Raw genomic sequence first — 17,592 nt, forward strand, 5'->3', positions numbered from 1 at the left:
TACTATGTTCCTCAACTTAGACGAAATTAATACATACTTATTTATTCAATGCGTGCACTTAATCTCTGTACAGCACGTTGTGAATGTGTTAGCATTTAGCCTAGCCCCATTCATTCCTTAGGATCCAAACAGGGATGAATTTAGAAGCCACCAAACACTTCCATGTTTTCAGTATTTAGAGACTGTTACATAAGAAGTTACACAAGTTGGTATGTTGGCACAAAACCCGAGGTCGAAGTGCTGCAAACTAAGTGCTCTTCCGCCATACAATAAAGTTCTCATTTTTTTATCCGCCTAAATAATCGCCACGTTGTATCTAACAGTCTTTAAATAGGGAAAACATGGAAGTGTTTGGTGTCTTCTAAATTCATCCCTGTTTGGATCCTAAGGAATGAATGGGGCCAGGCTAAATGCTAACACATTCACAATGCATTGAAAAAAGATAGGTATGTATTCATTAATCTTAGCTGAGGTAAGAACATAGTAAAATATTGAAAAACGATTGTGTTTTCCTTTAAGTCGTTTTTACAAATAAACCTTACAAAAAAACAATACTAGTGTGCATCTTGAGACAAAACAATAGCACTGATATATGCTAAGATATATCAATGCAAGAGGTTTTTTAGTCTGGAACTAGGATAAGCCCTGTTCGGGAAACTTTGTTGATATGGGTCTGTGGATTTTGAATGGCGTTTGTCTCTCTCAATGTCTTCAGGGTTACTTTCACCAGTTGCCCCCACAGTTACCCCAGTGCCATCTTCAGCCCCTGCTGACCTGCTGGAGTCAGATTTTGATGCCTTCGGCTCTGTGCCTGCAACACCAGCGGCAACAGACAGCACTACTGCCACTGCAGCGCCATCTGGAGGCTTTGATGCATCAGGTGAGGTGTTGCCTCTGATGGATCTCTCACTTTAATATTCATACTGGTGACTTATTTGTGACCCTGCCTGTGAAATCCATGCTGAAGTCTCATAATGTAATGAGATAAGGATTTATTTGAATCTTTAACATGACCTTATTTAATCAATATTAAAGGAAACACCACCTATTTTCAATATTTTACTATGTTCTTACCTCAGCTTAGAAAAATGGATACATCCATACACATTTTTCAATGCGTGCACTTTTAAACTTTGTACAGCGCATCGTGAATGTGTTAGCATTTAGTCCAGCCTCATTCATTCCTATGGTCCCAAACAGGGATGAATTTAGAAGCCACCAAACACTTCCATGTTTTTCCTATTTAAAGACTGTTACATGAGTAGTTACACGAGTAAGTATGGGGGCACAAAATAAAACTTTTGTTTGGAGCCATAGGAATGAATGGGGCTAGGCTAAATGCTAAAACATTCACGAGGCACTGTACAAAGATTAAAAGTGCACGCACTGAATAAAGATAGGTATGTATTAATTCATCTAAGTTGAGGTAACAACATAGTAAAATATTAAAAAATAGAGTGGTGTTTTCCTTTAAAGAAAAAATTCACAGAGTTTCATTAAAGGGATAGTTCAGCCATAAATAAAACTTCTGTTGTCATTTACTCTCTCTCATGTTGTTACAAACCTGTATACATTTTATTTGTTCTGATGACCACAAAGAAAGATATTTTGAGAAATGTTTGTAATCAAGCCTGATTGACTTCCATAGTAGGAAGAAAGAACACTATGGAAGTGAATGGGGCTCATGATCGATTTGGTTTTAAACATTTCTCAAAATATATTTGTTTGTGGTCATCAGAACAAAGAAATTCATATAGATTTGTAACAACATGAGAGAGAGTAAATGATGACAGAATATTTATTTTTGGGTGAACTATCCCTTTAACATGATCTAAAGCACTATTCGGACGGGATTAGTTTTCCAAACAACGTTTGAGTCTGTGATTTTTATGTACCGATTTCGGGATTAAAATGATGCAGGCTGTTCCAGAGATGGGAGTGTCTGTTTCATACGTTTGGGCGTTGCAGAAGAGCACGTGCTCTGGATATGCGTGTTTGTAATGTTTAATATTTTGCTTTAAATGTAAAATTATGACAGAATGTAATTTATTATTTAATTTTAACAAATCAAAATAAAATATACAAATCCTACTAAAGTTACGTTAGCCTACGTGTTTTATATAACTGTCTGCTTATAATAAACCCAAAGAAATGAAGAAATAATGATTAATAACAATTTATTATCTTTATTAATTAACATTACCATTCTGGAGTTGAACAACTTTGAACGGAGTTTCTTATAACGTTAATTATATTACAGTGGCCAGTCAGTGTTTGATATTCAGCTCGTCTTGATTTAATTATTTTATTTTGGCAAATGCGTAAAAACATCCATATCTGAATGAATGGGACTCAGGAAATAAAATATACGCGGATTAGTAAACCTTACGGCAGATCACGTTGGCCAAAACACGAAATGAACCGCGTTTTCAAAAGATATTGCGGGCAAACACAGACATTTGCATCCGGACGGGATTAAATTTCTCAGAGGACCTCGGAGTTCGGCGAAAAACAGTAGGTAAATTGCTCTGGAATTCTTACAGAGGTCGTCAGAGAAAAAAAACAGACATGGCCGATTCGGACGGGATTAAAAACACAGAGGACCTCTGAGAAGCACGATTTTCTCAGAGGTCCCCCTGTAAAACTAATCCCGTCCGAATAGGGCTTAAGATGAATTTATGTAAAAACAGTAAATCACCAAATAAAAGACTTTGGCTGGGTTTTTATAGAGTGGGTTCCATTTGACAAAATGAATTTTAGTTTTGGATAAAGTCCTCTGCTAAACACTGTGGCGCCCTTTTAAGCCTGTCTGCTTCTCATTGTCCAATTATGCATGAGCGCTTTTGTATTCGCTGACCTTTGTATACTGTACTGTATAATATACCGAGTATGGCATTTTCCCAAAAGCATTTCTCTCTATTTTTTGGGATCTGAATTACTACTGTCTGCACTCTTTCTCTCTTAATATAATGCTTTTTCTCAACTTCCTCATCTGTCTGGTCTTTCCTCGTATTTCTGCTTCTGTGATATCTCTCTTCGCACACTGCTCTGGCTCATTGCTTGCTCCTGCTGTGCGATTGGTGAGTTGGCGAGAGAGCTCCGGTCACGGCTTTGCGGCATGTATCACTTTACCCAATCACGCTGCAGGGTTGGGGAAGTGTGAATGTACTAGTGTTCTGTTTCCACCTGCTTGCCTACATATCTGCAGAATGAATTGCCTGCATCAGTGTTGTAGGTATTGCACTCACTTGACCTCTGGTGTGGTGTTTCAGGATTTGATCGGACCAAACCCCTCCTGCTTAGTTTTTCATTAAAAGTGCACTTTCTGTATTTATTTCCTTGCTAATTGACATCACTGTAGGAATACAGTACTGTTTTTGCAGGTATATTTGCCATTAATTTTGGTCTTTACCACAAATGTGACCCTGTCTGTGAAATCCAGGTTAAATGAGATTAGGAGCAAAAAAGTTTAATTTCACTTGATTTTATTTTAGACATGGGGCCCTATCTTGCACCCAGCGTAATTGACTTTGTCAGTGACGCATGTATCATTCGTATTTTGCACCGGCGCACAGCGGGTTTTTCCCTCCACAGACGCATGTCGGCAAACAAGGGAATGAACTTAAGCTCCCTGGGCGGTTCAGCACAAAAAAGAGGTGTGTTCCGGCGCAAACCATCCCTGATGCTATTTTGCGCCACTGACCAGAAAAAAATTGTTTAAAGTCAGTGGCCCGTTGCGCATTGTTCATTATGCTATTTTAAGGGCGCATGCTTGACCATAATGTATAGCGTGCACAACGCGCATACACTTTGCTTATCTAATCTACACAGATGCAACAGTTATTTTTGCAAATCATAAATTGTTACAATAAAAAATATTAATACACGAGATACCGATACAAATGTTTTTGTGTTTAAAATCCGATATTCCGATATATATCGGCCGATTTTTTTTTCTCAGAAACGTGCAACAAAACATTAACGGATTTCCCTAACATTAGTTATTTGTAGTTATTTATGAGTTTTAACTAAAATAATATGATAATGGATTTTAAAAAGAAATTTGTTTCTTTTATTGTCAGAACAGAGGAACATCAAAATATATTAAAGTTCTGATAAATAAAATGTATAAAAATACAAACTTAAGATATGAAACGTAAAGGCCTTTGAACAAAAACAACAACAACCAAATCAAAGTTACCAGTTTTAAAAGACTTTGTTCATAAATATAACTTTGAATTGGACTGGAAACAAATTCTGATAAATAACAACAACAGCAAAATATAAATTGCTGATCACTTGACTCAGGCAGTGGCTAGACGCCTAAATCTGGACCCCACCAGCAGCTACTGGTTCAGAGCGCTCTGTCAAAAACACCAACAGTGAGGAAATCTTTTGGCCCTGTCCCAAATGGCGCACTTCATGTGGACTTTCGGTCTTGTGGCCTTAAATTGCGCGTTCTCGCGTAGTCTACGAGTCCGTAGGGTGTCCCATCTGTCTTTTTTACGCTTTGAAGTGTGCTCATCAAGCCTCATTTGCCCCCTTGATGCGGTCTTCAGCGAAGCCCGCATTGCAGCAGGCTTCGCGCACTTTGCCAACCCAGAAGTCCTTGCGAAAGGGCAATCGAACCAATCAGACGACGGAAGGGAGGAGTTCACACTGACGGGCAACTTCTCTACCTATTTTCCGGTGTGATGCTCGAGTCTGTCCCAAAATACGACTCCGGTGCACCCACGTGGACTCGCATTAAGGGTCCCTAAAGTCTGGACTACGTGATGTCATTAAAGTGTGGACTCTGAGGAGGACCACAAGTCCGGAGTGTGCCATTTGGGACAGGGCCAATGAAGGCTGTTTCGTCCATTTTTTTAAAAAAATATTCATTTATCGGCCATTATGAATGCCGATACCGATAGTTTGGAAAATCCATTAATATCGATATATTGGTCAGGCGCCTTATTTATATCATGTAGGATGATTTTATTGAGAAAACTTAAATCAGACAAATAAACTTTAGCTGGGATTTCACAGCAAGGGTCACAAATGTCACAAAAGTGGTATTCTGCTGGTCATAAAATGGTGACAATTTACTGATATAACTATAGTGACTGTACCTCACTATAAACATATTTCCTCAAAAAATATTTTTTGCATCTTTAACATTTTCTAATAACCTAAAACTTTATTTTGTATTGGTGAAGTTTTGGGTCATATCCTCATCTGGTCCAACTCAGGATATTTCCTTTTGTGCCTGACAGGATTTATCCAGCCGTGTGCTGGCATCCTTTAGCTTGACATGTGTTATGCAACAAAAATCCAACCTGATCTCAAGAATTTCCGTGTTATAGTCACAGAATATTTTGATCATTTATCCGTGTCATTGTCACGGATCTTCACATTTTCCGTGTCCATGACCATGCCACAGACTTTCTTTTCCGTGTCAGTTTCACGTATTGGTTACTCAATTGTTTTTCCTATTTTTTTACCATTGTCAAGTGGGTTTGGGGTTAGAACGACTTTCTGTTACATAAAATGACATCCTAACCCAAACCCAACTCTAACCCTAATGTCAGGCAACAATTGTTTAAAAATCCGGAAAAAAATAGTATAAACCAATAGTTAAAGTGACATCCTAAACCAAACCCCAAATCTAACCCCAAACCCACGCGACAATGGTTTAAAAATAGGAAAAACAATTGAGTAACCAATACGTGAAACTGACACGGAAAAAGACACGGAAAAATGCGGAGATCCGTGACAATGACACGGATAAATGAGCAAAATATTCCATGGCTATAACACAGAACTTGTGAGATCATGTTGCAAATATCCCATATGTAAAAATGTGTGTTGCCAGTTTGCACCATTCTAGTGCATGTCTAAAAAAACACATGGATGCAGAGTTGAATACATGTTATGATAATCTTCTGTTTTTTTATTGCTGTTGTCTTTCACTCCTCTACTGCAATATCTGTCTCAGTCTGTTATGCAAATGAACTGTTATGTGAATGTGTGTCCAAAACAAAGTTCAGGGCTCTGAACGCATGGTAGATACTCCAAATCTATTCTGCATGCATCAACCCAATCTTTTCTGTGCCCATGCCAGTGTTTGACGGATTAGGAGATCTTCTGATGCCATCCGTTACACCTCAAAGCACGGGTGGGACTCCCATGGCTACTGCCGGCACACCAGTAACACCTGGAATTTTACCCACCGCTGGTCCCACAATGGCACCGGCGATGATCCCGACAATGGTACCTGTGCCGATTGCCCAACCAGTCAAACCTATTGGCGGAGACTTGGACTCTTCACTTGCCAGTTTGGTTGGAAGTACGTAAAGAAAATGATGTATAGATAGTGTGTAAGGGTCATTGAATGCTATAGAAGGCAATTTGCATGTGAAGCCAGTTCAGTTTATCTTTCTATTTTTCTTTTTTTTGTAGACTTGGGAATGGGAAGCCAAAAGAAGTAAGTGTTTGCTCTCATTTGTGCGTGTTTGTCATCTTGTCAGTTATCTATAATTGTCCATCCGCCTGCTTGATGTAACCTGTATTGACACTCATATAGCAGTTTGATTGATTCACTCTTTCCTCAAGGACAATTCAATTATGTTTAATTTCTATATCCTTGGAGGGCCCGAGTCAACTGTATTGAGTCCCATGTACAAATTGAGAAAAATGATTTAGGTATATTAAGACATCTGACATGACAGCTTTTTGTTTTGTACAGGGAAAACCAGTGGGGAGAGAAGAAGCTAACAGGTGGAGCTAACTGGACACCTCAGGTAGCCCCCACTAGCTGGGGCACATCCGGCACTCAGATGGTACGAGTCGCTCCTTCTTAAAAATGTTATAGGATTTGAGTTTTTCTGTATATTTTATCATGGTTCTGTTTTCTCTCTTGCGATTATTTTTAGCCTGGCTCTGCTACTGGAGCTTCAGGTGCTGCTGCCCCTCCTCCTGGAGCTATGGCACCGCCCATGGGAGCACAGCCAGGCTTTGGCATGGTAAGAAATCCCCTCAAAAATATATTAAGAAATTGTTAAAACATAATGCATAGCAAATATTATGTAAATCTGGGTCTCTCTCTCTCATTATTTTGTTATTTTCTCAATACAGCCTGCAGTAGCAGGAGTGGGAGCTCCCATGATGCCTCAGTCTGCAATGATGGGACAGCCCCTGATGAGACCACCATTTACTAGTCCAGGAGCACCCGTAAACAACTTATCCTCATACACACACAAAAATACAGACACATACACTTGACTGCAGTAATTTAAATCATATTGCATATCACTTTTATCTAACCATGCTTTGTCTTCTTAGTTGTCTCCAGGGCCTGCTGTTCAGAGCCCCAAAAAGCCACCCACCAAGGATCCCCTTGCAGATCTTAACATCAAGGATTTCTTATAATCCCTCAGGTATGATTAAAATGTAACCACTGATCAATGTCTCAATTATTACCATTAGTTAAAGGCGGGGTGCGCGATCTCTGAAAGCCAATGTTGACATTTGAAATCACCTAAAAAACACTCCCCTACCCCAATGGAATCTGGACCTTATTTTGATAGACCCGCTGCACACATACGCAACCCAGGCAACGATGTTGGTTAGTAGACACGTCCCCTTACTGTTGATTGGCTACAAGTTTGTTTTGGTTCTCGGTCCGAGTACTTTTCCAAAGTGTTTTTAAAAAATCATGCACCCTGCCTTTAATGCATTAGCTAACACTGAGCAACATATTTTTGCAACACTATTCTTGTTTAATGTTAGTACAAATACAATTTTTTTTATTTATTTGTTCCTTCATTGTATTTACTAATGTTAAAGGGATAGTTCACCCAAAAATGAAAATAATGACTTTAATGACTTACCCTCATGTCGTTCCAAACTCGTAAGACCTCAGTTCATCTTCGGAATACAGTTTAAGATGTTTTAGATTTAGTCCGAGAGCTTTCTGACCCTTCATTGAAAAATGTACGGTATACTGTCCATGTCCAAAAAGGTAATAAAAACATCATCAAAGTAGTCCATGTGACATCAGTGGGTCAGTTCCTCATAACAAAAAATAACAAAATTACGACTTTAATCAGCATTGTCTTCTCTTCTGCGTCTGTTGTGAAGCCCATGCGCGAGACTAAAGTCACGTGACTGCAGTGACGCGGCTGACGTGTTATCCTTAGATGTGTTTGCAAAGTTTTTTTTTCAAACTTACAGTGTGTGTCTCCCTCAGACTGTAAACGAAGCTTGGGCGCACAAAAAATAACAGCTGGGGCGCACCAGATAACACGTCAGCCATGTCATATGTCATCTGCATCATATGTCATCCGCGTCAATGCAATCACGTGACTTTAGTCTCGCGCATGCGCTTCACATCAGATGCGGAAGAGTTTTACGAGTTTGGAACGACATGAGGGTGAGTCATTAATGACATTATTTTCATTTTTGGGGGAACTATCCCTTTAACATATACGTTGGTTGTAAGAATGTATTAGTAAATGTTAAAATGTACATGAAGTAAGATTAATACTGTATATGCTGTAGAAGTATTGTTTGTTGTTGGATCAACACTAATGTTGTTAACTAATTGAACTATATTGTAAAATCTTACCAATATTTCTTACAAAAGTATTGATAATTTTCTTTTTTTTTTCAAAGTAACAGAGATGTAACTTAATGTAGTTTAAAGGTGCATTGTGTAACTTTAAGAAGGGTCTCTTGACATAAATGCATTATTATATACATAACTGTCCTATTGGTAGTGTATAAAGACCTTACTAAATGTTTTTATTACCTTAGAATGAGGCATTTTTATCTACATAAACCATGTTTTTACAGTAGTCATAAATGGACAAACTGTGGCTACTGTAGCTTCACTATGCATTTCAAAAGACATGCTTTAGCTAGATATAGACTGTGCCATTGGTTGCAATTTATCTTACCACTAGATGTCGCTAGAAATCTTTGTAGAGCTGAATACTACTGTACATCAGTTTGTCTATGTTCTCTTTTCAGTATTTTCTTCTCAAAGAATGAGCTCCCGTCCCATGAGAGAGGACTGCTGTCTGTTTACACCCTCAGACACCTGAGGAGCCCACAGCTAAAGATCCACTGATCCCATCCTCAACCGCCTCCGCCCCATCCCAGCATACCCGTGTCATGTTGTAGCACAAACTGTGAAGTGAGTCGTATAGAAAAAACAAGCCGAAAAATGATGATGTGTTTTTTCGATGTAATCTTTTGTTTTTATGAAACAAAAAATGATTTAAAAACACACAAGTTGAAAAAATTAAAATCAAGTATGTCAACTATTTTCCAATGTTTATTTTTGAAGTGAATGATGTATGACGTATATGCGTGTTCCCCTTAAATGTAGTTCTGGGAGCCATGGGGTCAGAGGTGTAACGGACCACCTTAAATATGTTTGTTCGAGTGCTATTTGTTGTATGTTGGTTTGGGAGCAGTGTGCAATGTATCATTTGCAGAAGGTACCATGTATATTTACGATACAAAGATCTCCCCTCTTTTCTCATTTTTATCTGTGGCCAACTTATTGATGTGAACCTGGTAATCGGATTATAAGAACATGTTTGTCATCTTCTGTTACCGATCGAAATCGTTGTTTACAAATATAAATATATATATGAATATGTATAAAGTAATAACATATCCGGGCTCCTCTAGATAATCCTATTGGTGATTATATGTCATTTTTGTAATAATATTGTTTCATTGTTAACTCACTGTTTGCATCCGTTTGGTTTACCCCATAAAAAATAACCTCAGCATTACCGAGTAATCTCTGAGAAAGGCCTTTTGCAGTCTCTTAATGAAATAGCCGATATGTACAGCAACTTGTTAACCTGGTTATCTGGATGTTTCCTGCCGAAAACCCAAAACATTCACGGTTGTAGTAAGTGGAATGCTGTGTTTGAGTCTCTTATATAGTTACTTGTGCTTGTATGAATTTCAAACTGAAACTGGTACATGTAGTGTTATTTTGTATAATTGTAGAAGAACCACCCACATGTTCGGTTCTCAGTCTTACCCTCTCATAGCACATCCTGAGCACTATTCCTCATTTGTTATACGTAATATGGTCAGTGAACGCTCCCTCTGTTGGCGAGTGTGGATAGGTACTACTTTGCACAACAGAATGGAGTGCAGTGAAGATATCCAGAATGAAAATACTGATGCCATGGATGATGGGGTGTTTTCCTTCTGGATAACATCGGGCATAGGTGCACATGCTGTTTAGTAGCAGTGATAGACTCTTAGATCTTTCTTATAGTTTTCAGAGGTTGTCACTGTTAAACAGTGTTACAGAAAGGTCTTATTGACATACCTGTAGAAACTTCTTCCCTCTCGAACTCAATATATTGTTTGTTGTCATGGAAATGACAAAGGCAGATCTTTGGATCTCTTTTTGCAATTCTCAATGCAATTATTTTGATTCATACTGACACCCCTACATAGTGCATGTAAGCCCTTTGAGATGCAATAAACACTGATGGGAAGAATTGCCCACCTGAGTTCCCTTGTGTCTGTTTTCAACAGAGATACATTAAAGGAAAACGACACAGTTTTTCTATATTTTACTATGTTGTTACCTCAACTTAGATGAATTAATACATACCTATTTTTTATCGATGCATGCACTTTTAGTCTTTGTACAGCACTTCGTAAATGTGTTGGCATGTAGCCTACCCCCATTCATTCCTATGGCTCCAAACAAAAGTTTTATTTTGTGCCACCATAATTACTCGTGTAACTCGTGTCTTTAAATAGGAAAAACATGGAAGTGTTTGGTGGCTTCTAAATTCATCCCTGTTTGGATCCTAAGGAATGAATGGGGTTAGGCCAAATGCTAACACTTTCATGACACGATGTACAAAGATAAAAATTGACAAAAGATAGGTATGTATTAATTTGTCTAAGTTGAGGTAAGAACATAGTAAAATATGAAAAAGGGTGGTGTTTTCCTTTAAAGGGGTAGTTCATTCAAAAAATGAAAACTCTGTCATCATTTACTCACCCTTATGTTGTTCAAAACCTTCAAAAGAAGATATTTTGAATAATGATGGCAACCACACAATTGATTGTTCCCATTGACTTATATAGTAGAAAAACAAATACTTTGGAAGTCAATGGGTACCGTAAACTGTGTGCTCACCATTATCAAAATATATTTTTTGTATTCAACAAGAATAAAGAAACTCCTACAGGTTACCAACAACATGAGGGTGAGGGAATGATAACAGAATTTTCATTTTTGGGTGAACTATCCCTTGATCATTAAGGTGAAATAATTATGATAAAATGAATATATATATATATATATATATATATATATATATATATATATATATATATATATATATATATATATATATATATATATATATAATTCAAACATTTATTATTAAAAGCTGTATATAAGAAATTCTTGAGAGCAGGTTTAGACTAGACCTGGATAAGCTGTTAGCTTAACAATGTGTAATGTGAGTTATCATTTATTTGATCATTAAAAACACAGATGTACTATATTTGTCCTTTTGGACCAAGACACCTAAATCTCAGTTTATTTGGTGCTTTAAAAGTACAGATTAGGATCTAGCCAATTTTGAAAAAGAAATCTATGCAAATTATATTAAGATTTACATTTCCTATCTAGCTACATTGCATTCCTCCATATCATAATTACAAAAAGCTAATGATATTAACCAATGCCTGCATTAAATTTAAATAACCCTGTGTAATTTTTTAAAGGGGTCATAGCATGAAAATCCGAAATCCTTTTTCCAAGTGCTATAATTGGGTACCCAGTGCATCTATCAACCTACAAAAGTTGAAAATGAACAACCCAGTAACTTAGTTTGGGTAAGACATTTTCTGCAAGAGTGTGAAAAATTAGGCTGGTCAGATTTCGCCTGTTTTGTGAGGTAGGTAGCAAGGCCAATTACAATAATACCACCCTTCTGCACTATCCAACCACAGCACTGCCATTTAGTGCAGAGAGAGAGAGAGAGCCAAAAAATAATTGACAGCACAATTGAGTTCCAATTACAACAAACCACCATCCAGGTGATCAGTGTTTGAATTTCATCTGCTCATTTGCATATTAAAGGACACACCCAAAAACGGCACATTTTTGCTCAGGCCTAGAAAGTGGGAATTTTAATGTTATAATTAATTATCTGTGCAGTATTTTGAGCTAAAACGTCACATATGCACCCTGAGGACACCAAAGACTTATTTTACATCTTAAAAAAATCTCATAATATGACCCCTTTAAGAAATATGTGGTTTTATTAAACTAATCCACACCTTTAAATACATAATTACAGTTCAACAGTAGCCTGTATCTCAAACAGGTCCTGTGATATTTTGCATTTAAAATTAAATTAGCACCATAAGTCAACAAGGACACCCACCCAGTAGTTATCTGCCTGCATTGTGTTATAAAAGACAGCAACATGGATGTAAGTGGATGCCTATGAAGACAGTTTACAGTTTATGAAATCAAATACACACAACTACAACATCTATATGATGATGGAAACAAAACAAAAAAGGATTTTAAAAAACCTGCCAGTATTATTAATAAGGTAAATCCACAAATAAACAAGCTGCTTCTCTCAGAAAAAAAATATTTTTTTCTGTGTCAGATCTAACTTCTACGCATCTATGTCAATACAGACAAAAAATGCCTCCCATTGCTAAACACTTTCTGATTTAAAATAATAGAGATAATTCTCATTAAGACAGACTGAAATCCAATTGATTCAAACAAAAAGTGTCTCATAAAATAAATTAAGGTATCAAAAGAGCCTTACTCAGAATACTTCACTGATGAATGTAAGAGTGCTGAAGTGTTGACAAATGCATCCGTTTGTGTACTTTGTGAAGTGCACAAATGGGAGGTGCTAGAATTGATGGGAGGTGACTATTTGAGTTTTTAGGTTCCCTGACACTTGCTGGAGTCACCATGAACCCAATGACAGATCTGTGCGTATTTCAGCGGCGTGATGCGCACCGCCACATTGTAATCCTGTTGCACACCGTTCACATCCACCCACTGGTGACCCGAGAAAACCCCGATGATCTTCCTCTTCCATTTCTTCTCGCCGGGTTCTTTAAGGCGAATGTAGACACCCGAACCGCTGGATCCGGGTTTGGCATCACAATACTGATAGAGCAAGTCGTTGGACTCCTCCGATACGGAGCAAAAGCGGTACACCAGGTTGTCCGGTCGGTCATCGTCGAAACCTGAGAAGTGGATGCGTCCAGCTGGTAGCTTTTTAATGGAGGGTATGATTCCTAGATCCATGTATTTGGTCTTCTGGGCCCTTTTGAGCTCCAGAATGGCGTAATCGTAATCGGCCACGACGCTTTCAGAAATGCCTTTAAACCAACCCTTGGGAACCTGCATCTGTTTCACGCGCGTCCACCGGAACGATGGCGGCTCGGAAACTGCGCTTCGTCGGCTACGGTTCCTCCTTCCTTTGCCTTTGCCCTTACGTTCTTGCTTCTCAATAACATCTTCATTTCCTTCAATTTCCTCTTCTTTATTCTTTCTCTGTCCTTTTCCTTTCCTACCTTTCCCTTTCTTTCCTTTCCTACGTCGAGATCGATCCTTAAGCACACCGACGTTGAGTTTCTTCACTCCTTCCAGGTAGTCCGTGCCATTGTGGATGCAGTGCGCGGCCGTCAGCACGTGTTTAGGTGACACCAGCACTCCAGAGCATCCCGTGGAGATCTTGACCGATGTGGAGAAGGGATACTTCAGGGAGTACTGCTTGTCGGCGATGGTAAAGCGCGTGTCAGTGCCGTACACCTCTCGTCTGCGCCGGGCGCGCGATGGAAAACTTTGCGCCCAGTTTTCGCTCGCGTTCAGGTCCCGTACCGTGACGGTGGTGAGCGTTCGCGTTCCGTTGTCGTACATCGTTTCATAGGAGAGCAGCTTCTCCAGATCGTGCAGGCTGGGCTCCGGGAGACCCCGCTGGCACTCGATGCCACATATGCCGTGGAGCTCTTCCTTTGGTTTAGCCGAAAACTCCGAGCTGTCCAGACGCACCGTGCGCTTTTCTTGTAGCAGTGGAACTTTATTTTGCGGCCACTCATCGTCACCCGTGGCATCGTCCACTGCTGCGGCCACGAGCGCAGCCAGTGCCAAGATGGAAAGCAGGAGTTTTAAGGGTACCGGGCCCATTGCAGAGAAACCCCTGGGCCCAAAAGAAAAAGAAACAGGGTTACATTGAAATACTGAAGAACGAGAAATTGTTTGTTACTTTATGTACAGCTCAAGAAACACCATGTATACTGTAGTATACTTTACTATAGTAAACTAGCAAAATTCCTACTCTACAGTTTTTAAACCTTACTATAGCAAATATTAAAGTAGGCACTTTTAATGTATTTATTACAGTGTATCAATTCACTATAGGTAGTACAGAATACTATAGCTTATATTATTAAAGGATAGTTAATGCACAGTTTACTATACTTAGTACACTACAGTTTTCTCCTATATATAAATATTCTTTAAAAAAATATTGAATTCATTAATCAATTCTTTCTTTGCAAATTTATTTAATTAAAAAATACATCAAAATATATGCAGTATATTACTATTTTTTTTTCTTTATAGGTCTGTCCACTAGGGGGAGACTAATAATTAGACATTGGAACATTATTTTAGGAGCTGGGAATGAAGGGGAGAGTCTGTAGTGTGCAGCATTTCTATAACTCCCATAAAAACATACCACACATATTTAGATCCAGTCGTAATGTCCCTGTTACATCAACAACAGTATCCAAAATATTTTTTTCCAAACATCTCAAGTTTCCTTATAAGACCCTTAATGCAAAGCGAAACATTTTTGTTACCTTTACAGTGCCAAATTAGTGGCACTAGCTTTAGAGACTAAACAAACGGTTGAAAGAGCGGACAAATACTCCATAAATTGCTCCAGGCAGAGGAAAATGATGCTGTCGGTGGAGGCTGAAGTTTTGTGGTAGTGTAAGAGTTTGATCCTGTGAGTCAGAGCTTTTGAATTAATGGCTTGGAAATCTTCTCTACTGCCCTGCTAAATCTCAGCATTAAACACATATCAGGTTCTTTTACCATCATTACAAGGCCTCTCCACTTCTGGTGTTTTTATACAGCCTTTTCTATCTCCTAAACCTCACCCTTAAATAAAAAAAAATTACATTTCAATTAAAACAGTGTCTATTCACAAAACTATGCAGTTTATCAGTGAAGCAGCCCTCAATAAATGAGTTTTAAATATGAGTGCATTTCATTTTTTCACCAGACCATCAATTTGCACAGAACTGAAGAGATGATTGTCTGCCAGGAGCTGTAATATCATGCATGGTACGAATATTTGTAGGGACACATCTGAATACATTTTCCAAAACATTAGAAATGCACAAACTATTTTAGGTTAAACCCAGAATGTCATTGCATTTTAAAAAGGAGCCAAAAATAAAAGCAGTGGCGCAATACATATCATAAAACAATGCTACACAGCAGAGGTACGGTAAGTGTATCATGACAGAAATGATTTAGCACCGGTTTAAAGATCCAAAGCACCAAGCTAAGCATTTCACAGACATACTGTGTCAGCATACTCACATTCATTCTTCAATAGACTACGCAATTCTGTTAACTAAAACACATTACTGCAACAATTTCCCACGAATAGACAGTTTAGGGGTGGAAAGAATGAGTCAGGATGGATATATTATTGCTACAGTACTCTTGATTGAGTACATTTTTCCTTTGGGAGTGCAAATCCCACTTCACACACTTTGCTGTGTCATCAATGTGAATCATCTTGACTGTCTGCATGGATTGCCTGTGCAGACAAAAATGTGCAAATCTAAAAATGGGCAGATTAAGGTATTACATCTAATAAGCATACTGCTTAAGAAAAGAAAGACTGAGAAAGGATTTTTTAAAGAAGCAAAAATTTTCCCACCCATGTCGGCATTTCCCAATTTTTCTATTAAAAAATACGGATTAGCATTTTTTTAACCAACATTTTGTTCAACCAAAGGGTGGCGCTGTTGGTCTAATTTCAAACTAAATTGACATCGACTGGCAAGTTCATTTAAAGTTAGCTCAGCTAGTTTAGTGCGGGCATCACTGTCTATCATTCGTGCATGAAGATTTACACCATTAATATTTAATTATCTACAGGATAACTAAACTCCCCCTTTAGAGTTACCATGGTAACCACAGTTTCCACATATAATAAATATGGCATTTTTATGTAAACTTTTATCTTGGTAAATTTTGCAAGGGCAGATTTAAAGTAGATTTTAAGAGTTTAAAACTAAATTTTATTGGAAAAAGTATGAATTGAGCATGAAAAGTATAATTTAATGGTGGGACCAGTTTACTTCCGTTTTTTTCCTTAAAAAATAAAATACAACAAATCTATCACATAAGCCTACTGAAAAGCTCTGCAATTCAGCTAGTCGATTTGCTTCAGAATAATCATTATTGACTAGAAATAAAGATTTTTCTATTGATTTTATACAGTCTGCAACTATGCACCAAACTTTCAAAACTTTAACAACTGCAGATAATTGGCATTAAGCCACCTAGAGACGATTCATTTTGAATGATCATCTAGGACTCCAGACAAATGTTAAACAATTACAAACACTCCAGATATCAAACAGAAAGAAGGCCTATATATCACCAATGATAACTCTCAGGTGAAAATGTGAAAAGCATCCTACCTGCTATCATTCGATTTATGGATTTGTTTAATCCTCAAAGGGGTGTGTAATTAAAAATGAACCCGTGTTTAGAGAGGTCTAAGTTTACTTCATCTCAAAGTTCTTCTTGTTGGTGGGTTGATAGTCCGTTTCTTCTCATATCTGCTCCACCTTCAAGACAGAGAGAGCACAGAGACGAAGTCCTCGGTAGGGATTACACTTGACGTTTAAGGGAATGGGAGGAAAAAGTCCCAACAAAATTTTCACAAAGGATCTCGTAAATGTGAGGGAGGGACCATCATGCTCTCCAACGATGGAGCGGAGAAAAGTTAACTTGTAGTTCACCATAATGAATCATGAGATTCTAAATAAAGCTTTTAAAAAAGACTCGTCTATCCCATGTTTTCAGATGGGCTTTGACTGGATTTGTGCGATGATTCGTTCCACTGTGCGCACAATAGCGCAGCAGCGGCTTTATTGTGGCTCTGTCCCGGTTCCCACATCAATGACACTTGTCTCTATGCACGTGATGTAATAAACACACGAGCAGGGGGTCTTCAAGATAAATGGATGCCTTTAAATTACCGTGCACATTTTGGCAAACCTTTGGATATAAATTGACACGTTTTGTGTTTATTCACAGACTTGTTTGGGGATGTTGCGCGCGCAGTCTAATTCAATTTGATTCAAGAAATTCTGACATTCCCTACAGCTTTCAGCTTCCCCCATAAAACATTTTAGTGTGTTTATAAAGAGACGTAAGAATCAATTCAAGAGACCACGCAAAGTGGTTGTGTTTAAAAATGTAAAAAAAAATTTTTTTTTATTGCTGTCAAATTCCTGGAAGAACACTTATAAATG

General features: G+C 38.1%; 2 protein-coding genes across 6 annotated transcripts in view; one reads left to right on the forward strand and one right to left on the reverse strand.

The window, feature by feature from the left end:
- LOC135788902 (clathrin coat assembly protein AP180-like) overlaps positions 1 to 10,522 on the forward strand; it is a 53,393-nt gene extending 42,871 nt beyond the window's left edge. For 4 of the 5 annotated variants that reach the window (XM_065298361.2, XM_065298365.2, XM_065298364.2 and 1 more), the window contains 8 exons: positions 716 to 880; positions 6,104 to 6,328; positions 6,442 to 6,466; positions 6,728 to 6,821; positions 6,915 to 7,004; positions 7,117 to 7,212; positions 7,324 to 7,418; positions 9,013 to 10,522. In XM_065298361.2, coding sequence (XP_065154433.1) covers positions 716 to 880; positions 6,104 to 6,328; positions 6,442 to 6,466; positions 6,728 to 6,821; positions 6,915 to 7,004; positions 7,117 to 7,212; positions 7,324 to 7,410 — 782 coding nt within the window. In that variant the 3' untranslated portion in view covers positions 7,411 to 7,418; positions 9,013 to 10,522. The remainder of the gene's footprint in view (positions 1 to 715; positions 881 to 6,103; positions 6,329 to 6,441; positions 6,467 to 6,727; positions 6,822 to 6,914; positions 7,005 to 7,116; positions 7,213 to 7,323; positions 7,419 to 9,012) is intronic. The other variant, XM_065298363.2, reaches the window with a different exon arrangement.
- Positions 10,523 to 11,551: 1,029 nt separating this feature from the next.
- Positions 11,552 to 17,131, reverse strand: prss35 (serine protease 35). Its single transcript, XM_065298360.2, has 2 exons — positions 16,753 to 17,131; positions 11,552 to 14,222 (listed from the first exon to the last, which is right to left on the reverse strand). The coding sequence occupies exon 2, from the start codon at positions 14,207 to 14,209 to the stop codon at positions 12,956 to 12,958; it is 1,254 nt and encodes a 417-aa protein (XP_065154432.1). The 5' UTR covers positions 14,210 to 14,222; positions 16,753 to 17,131; the 3' UTR covers positions 11,552 to 12,955.
- Positions 17,132 to 17,592: the final 461 nt, after the last annotated feature.

This window comes from Paramisgurnus dabryanus, chromosome 13 (genome assembly GCF_030506205.2).
Source record: "Paramisgurnus dabryanus chromosome 13, PD_genome_1.1, whole genome shotgun sequence".
In the NCBI taxonomy this organism is placed as follows: domain Eukaryota; kingdom Metazoa; phylum Chordata; class Actinopteri; order Cypriniformes; family Cobitidae; genus Paramisgurnus; species Paramisgurnus dabryanus.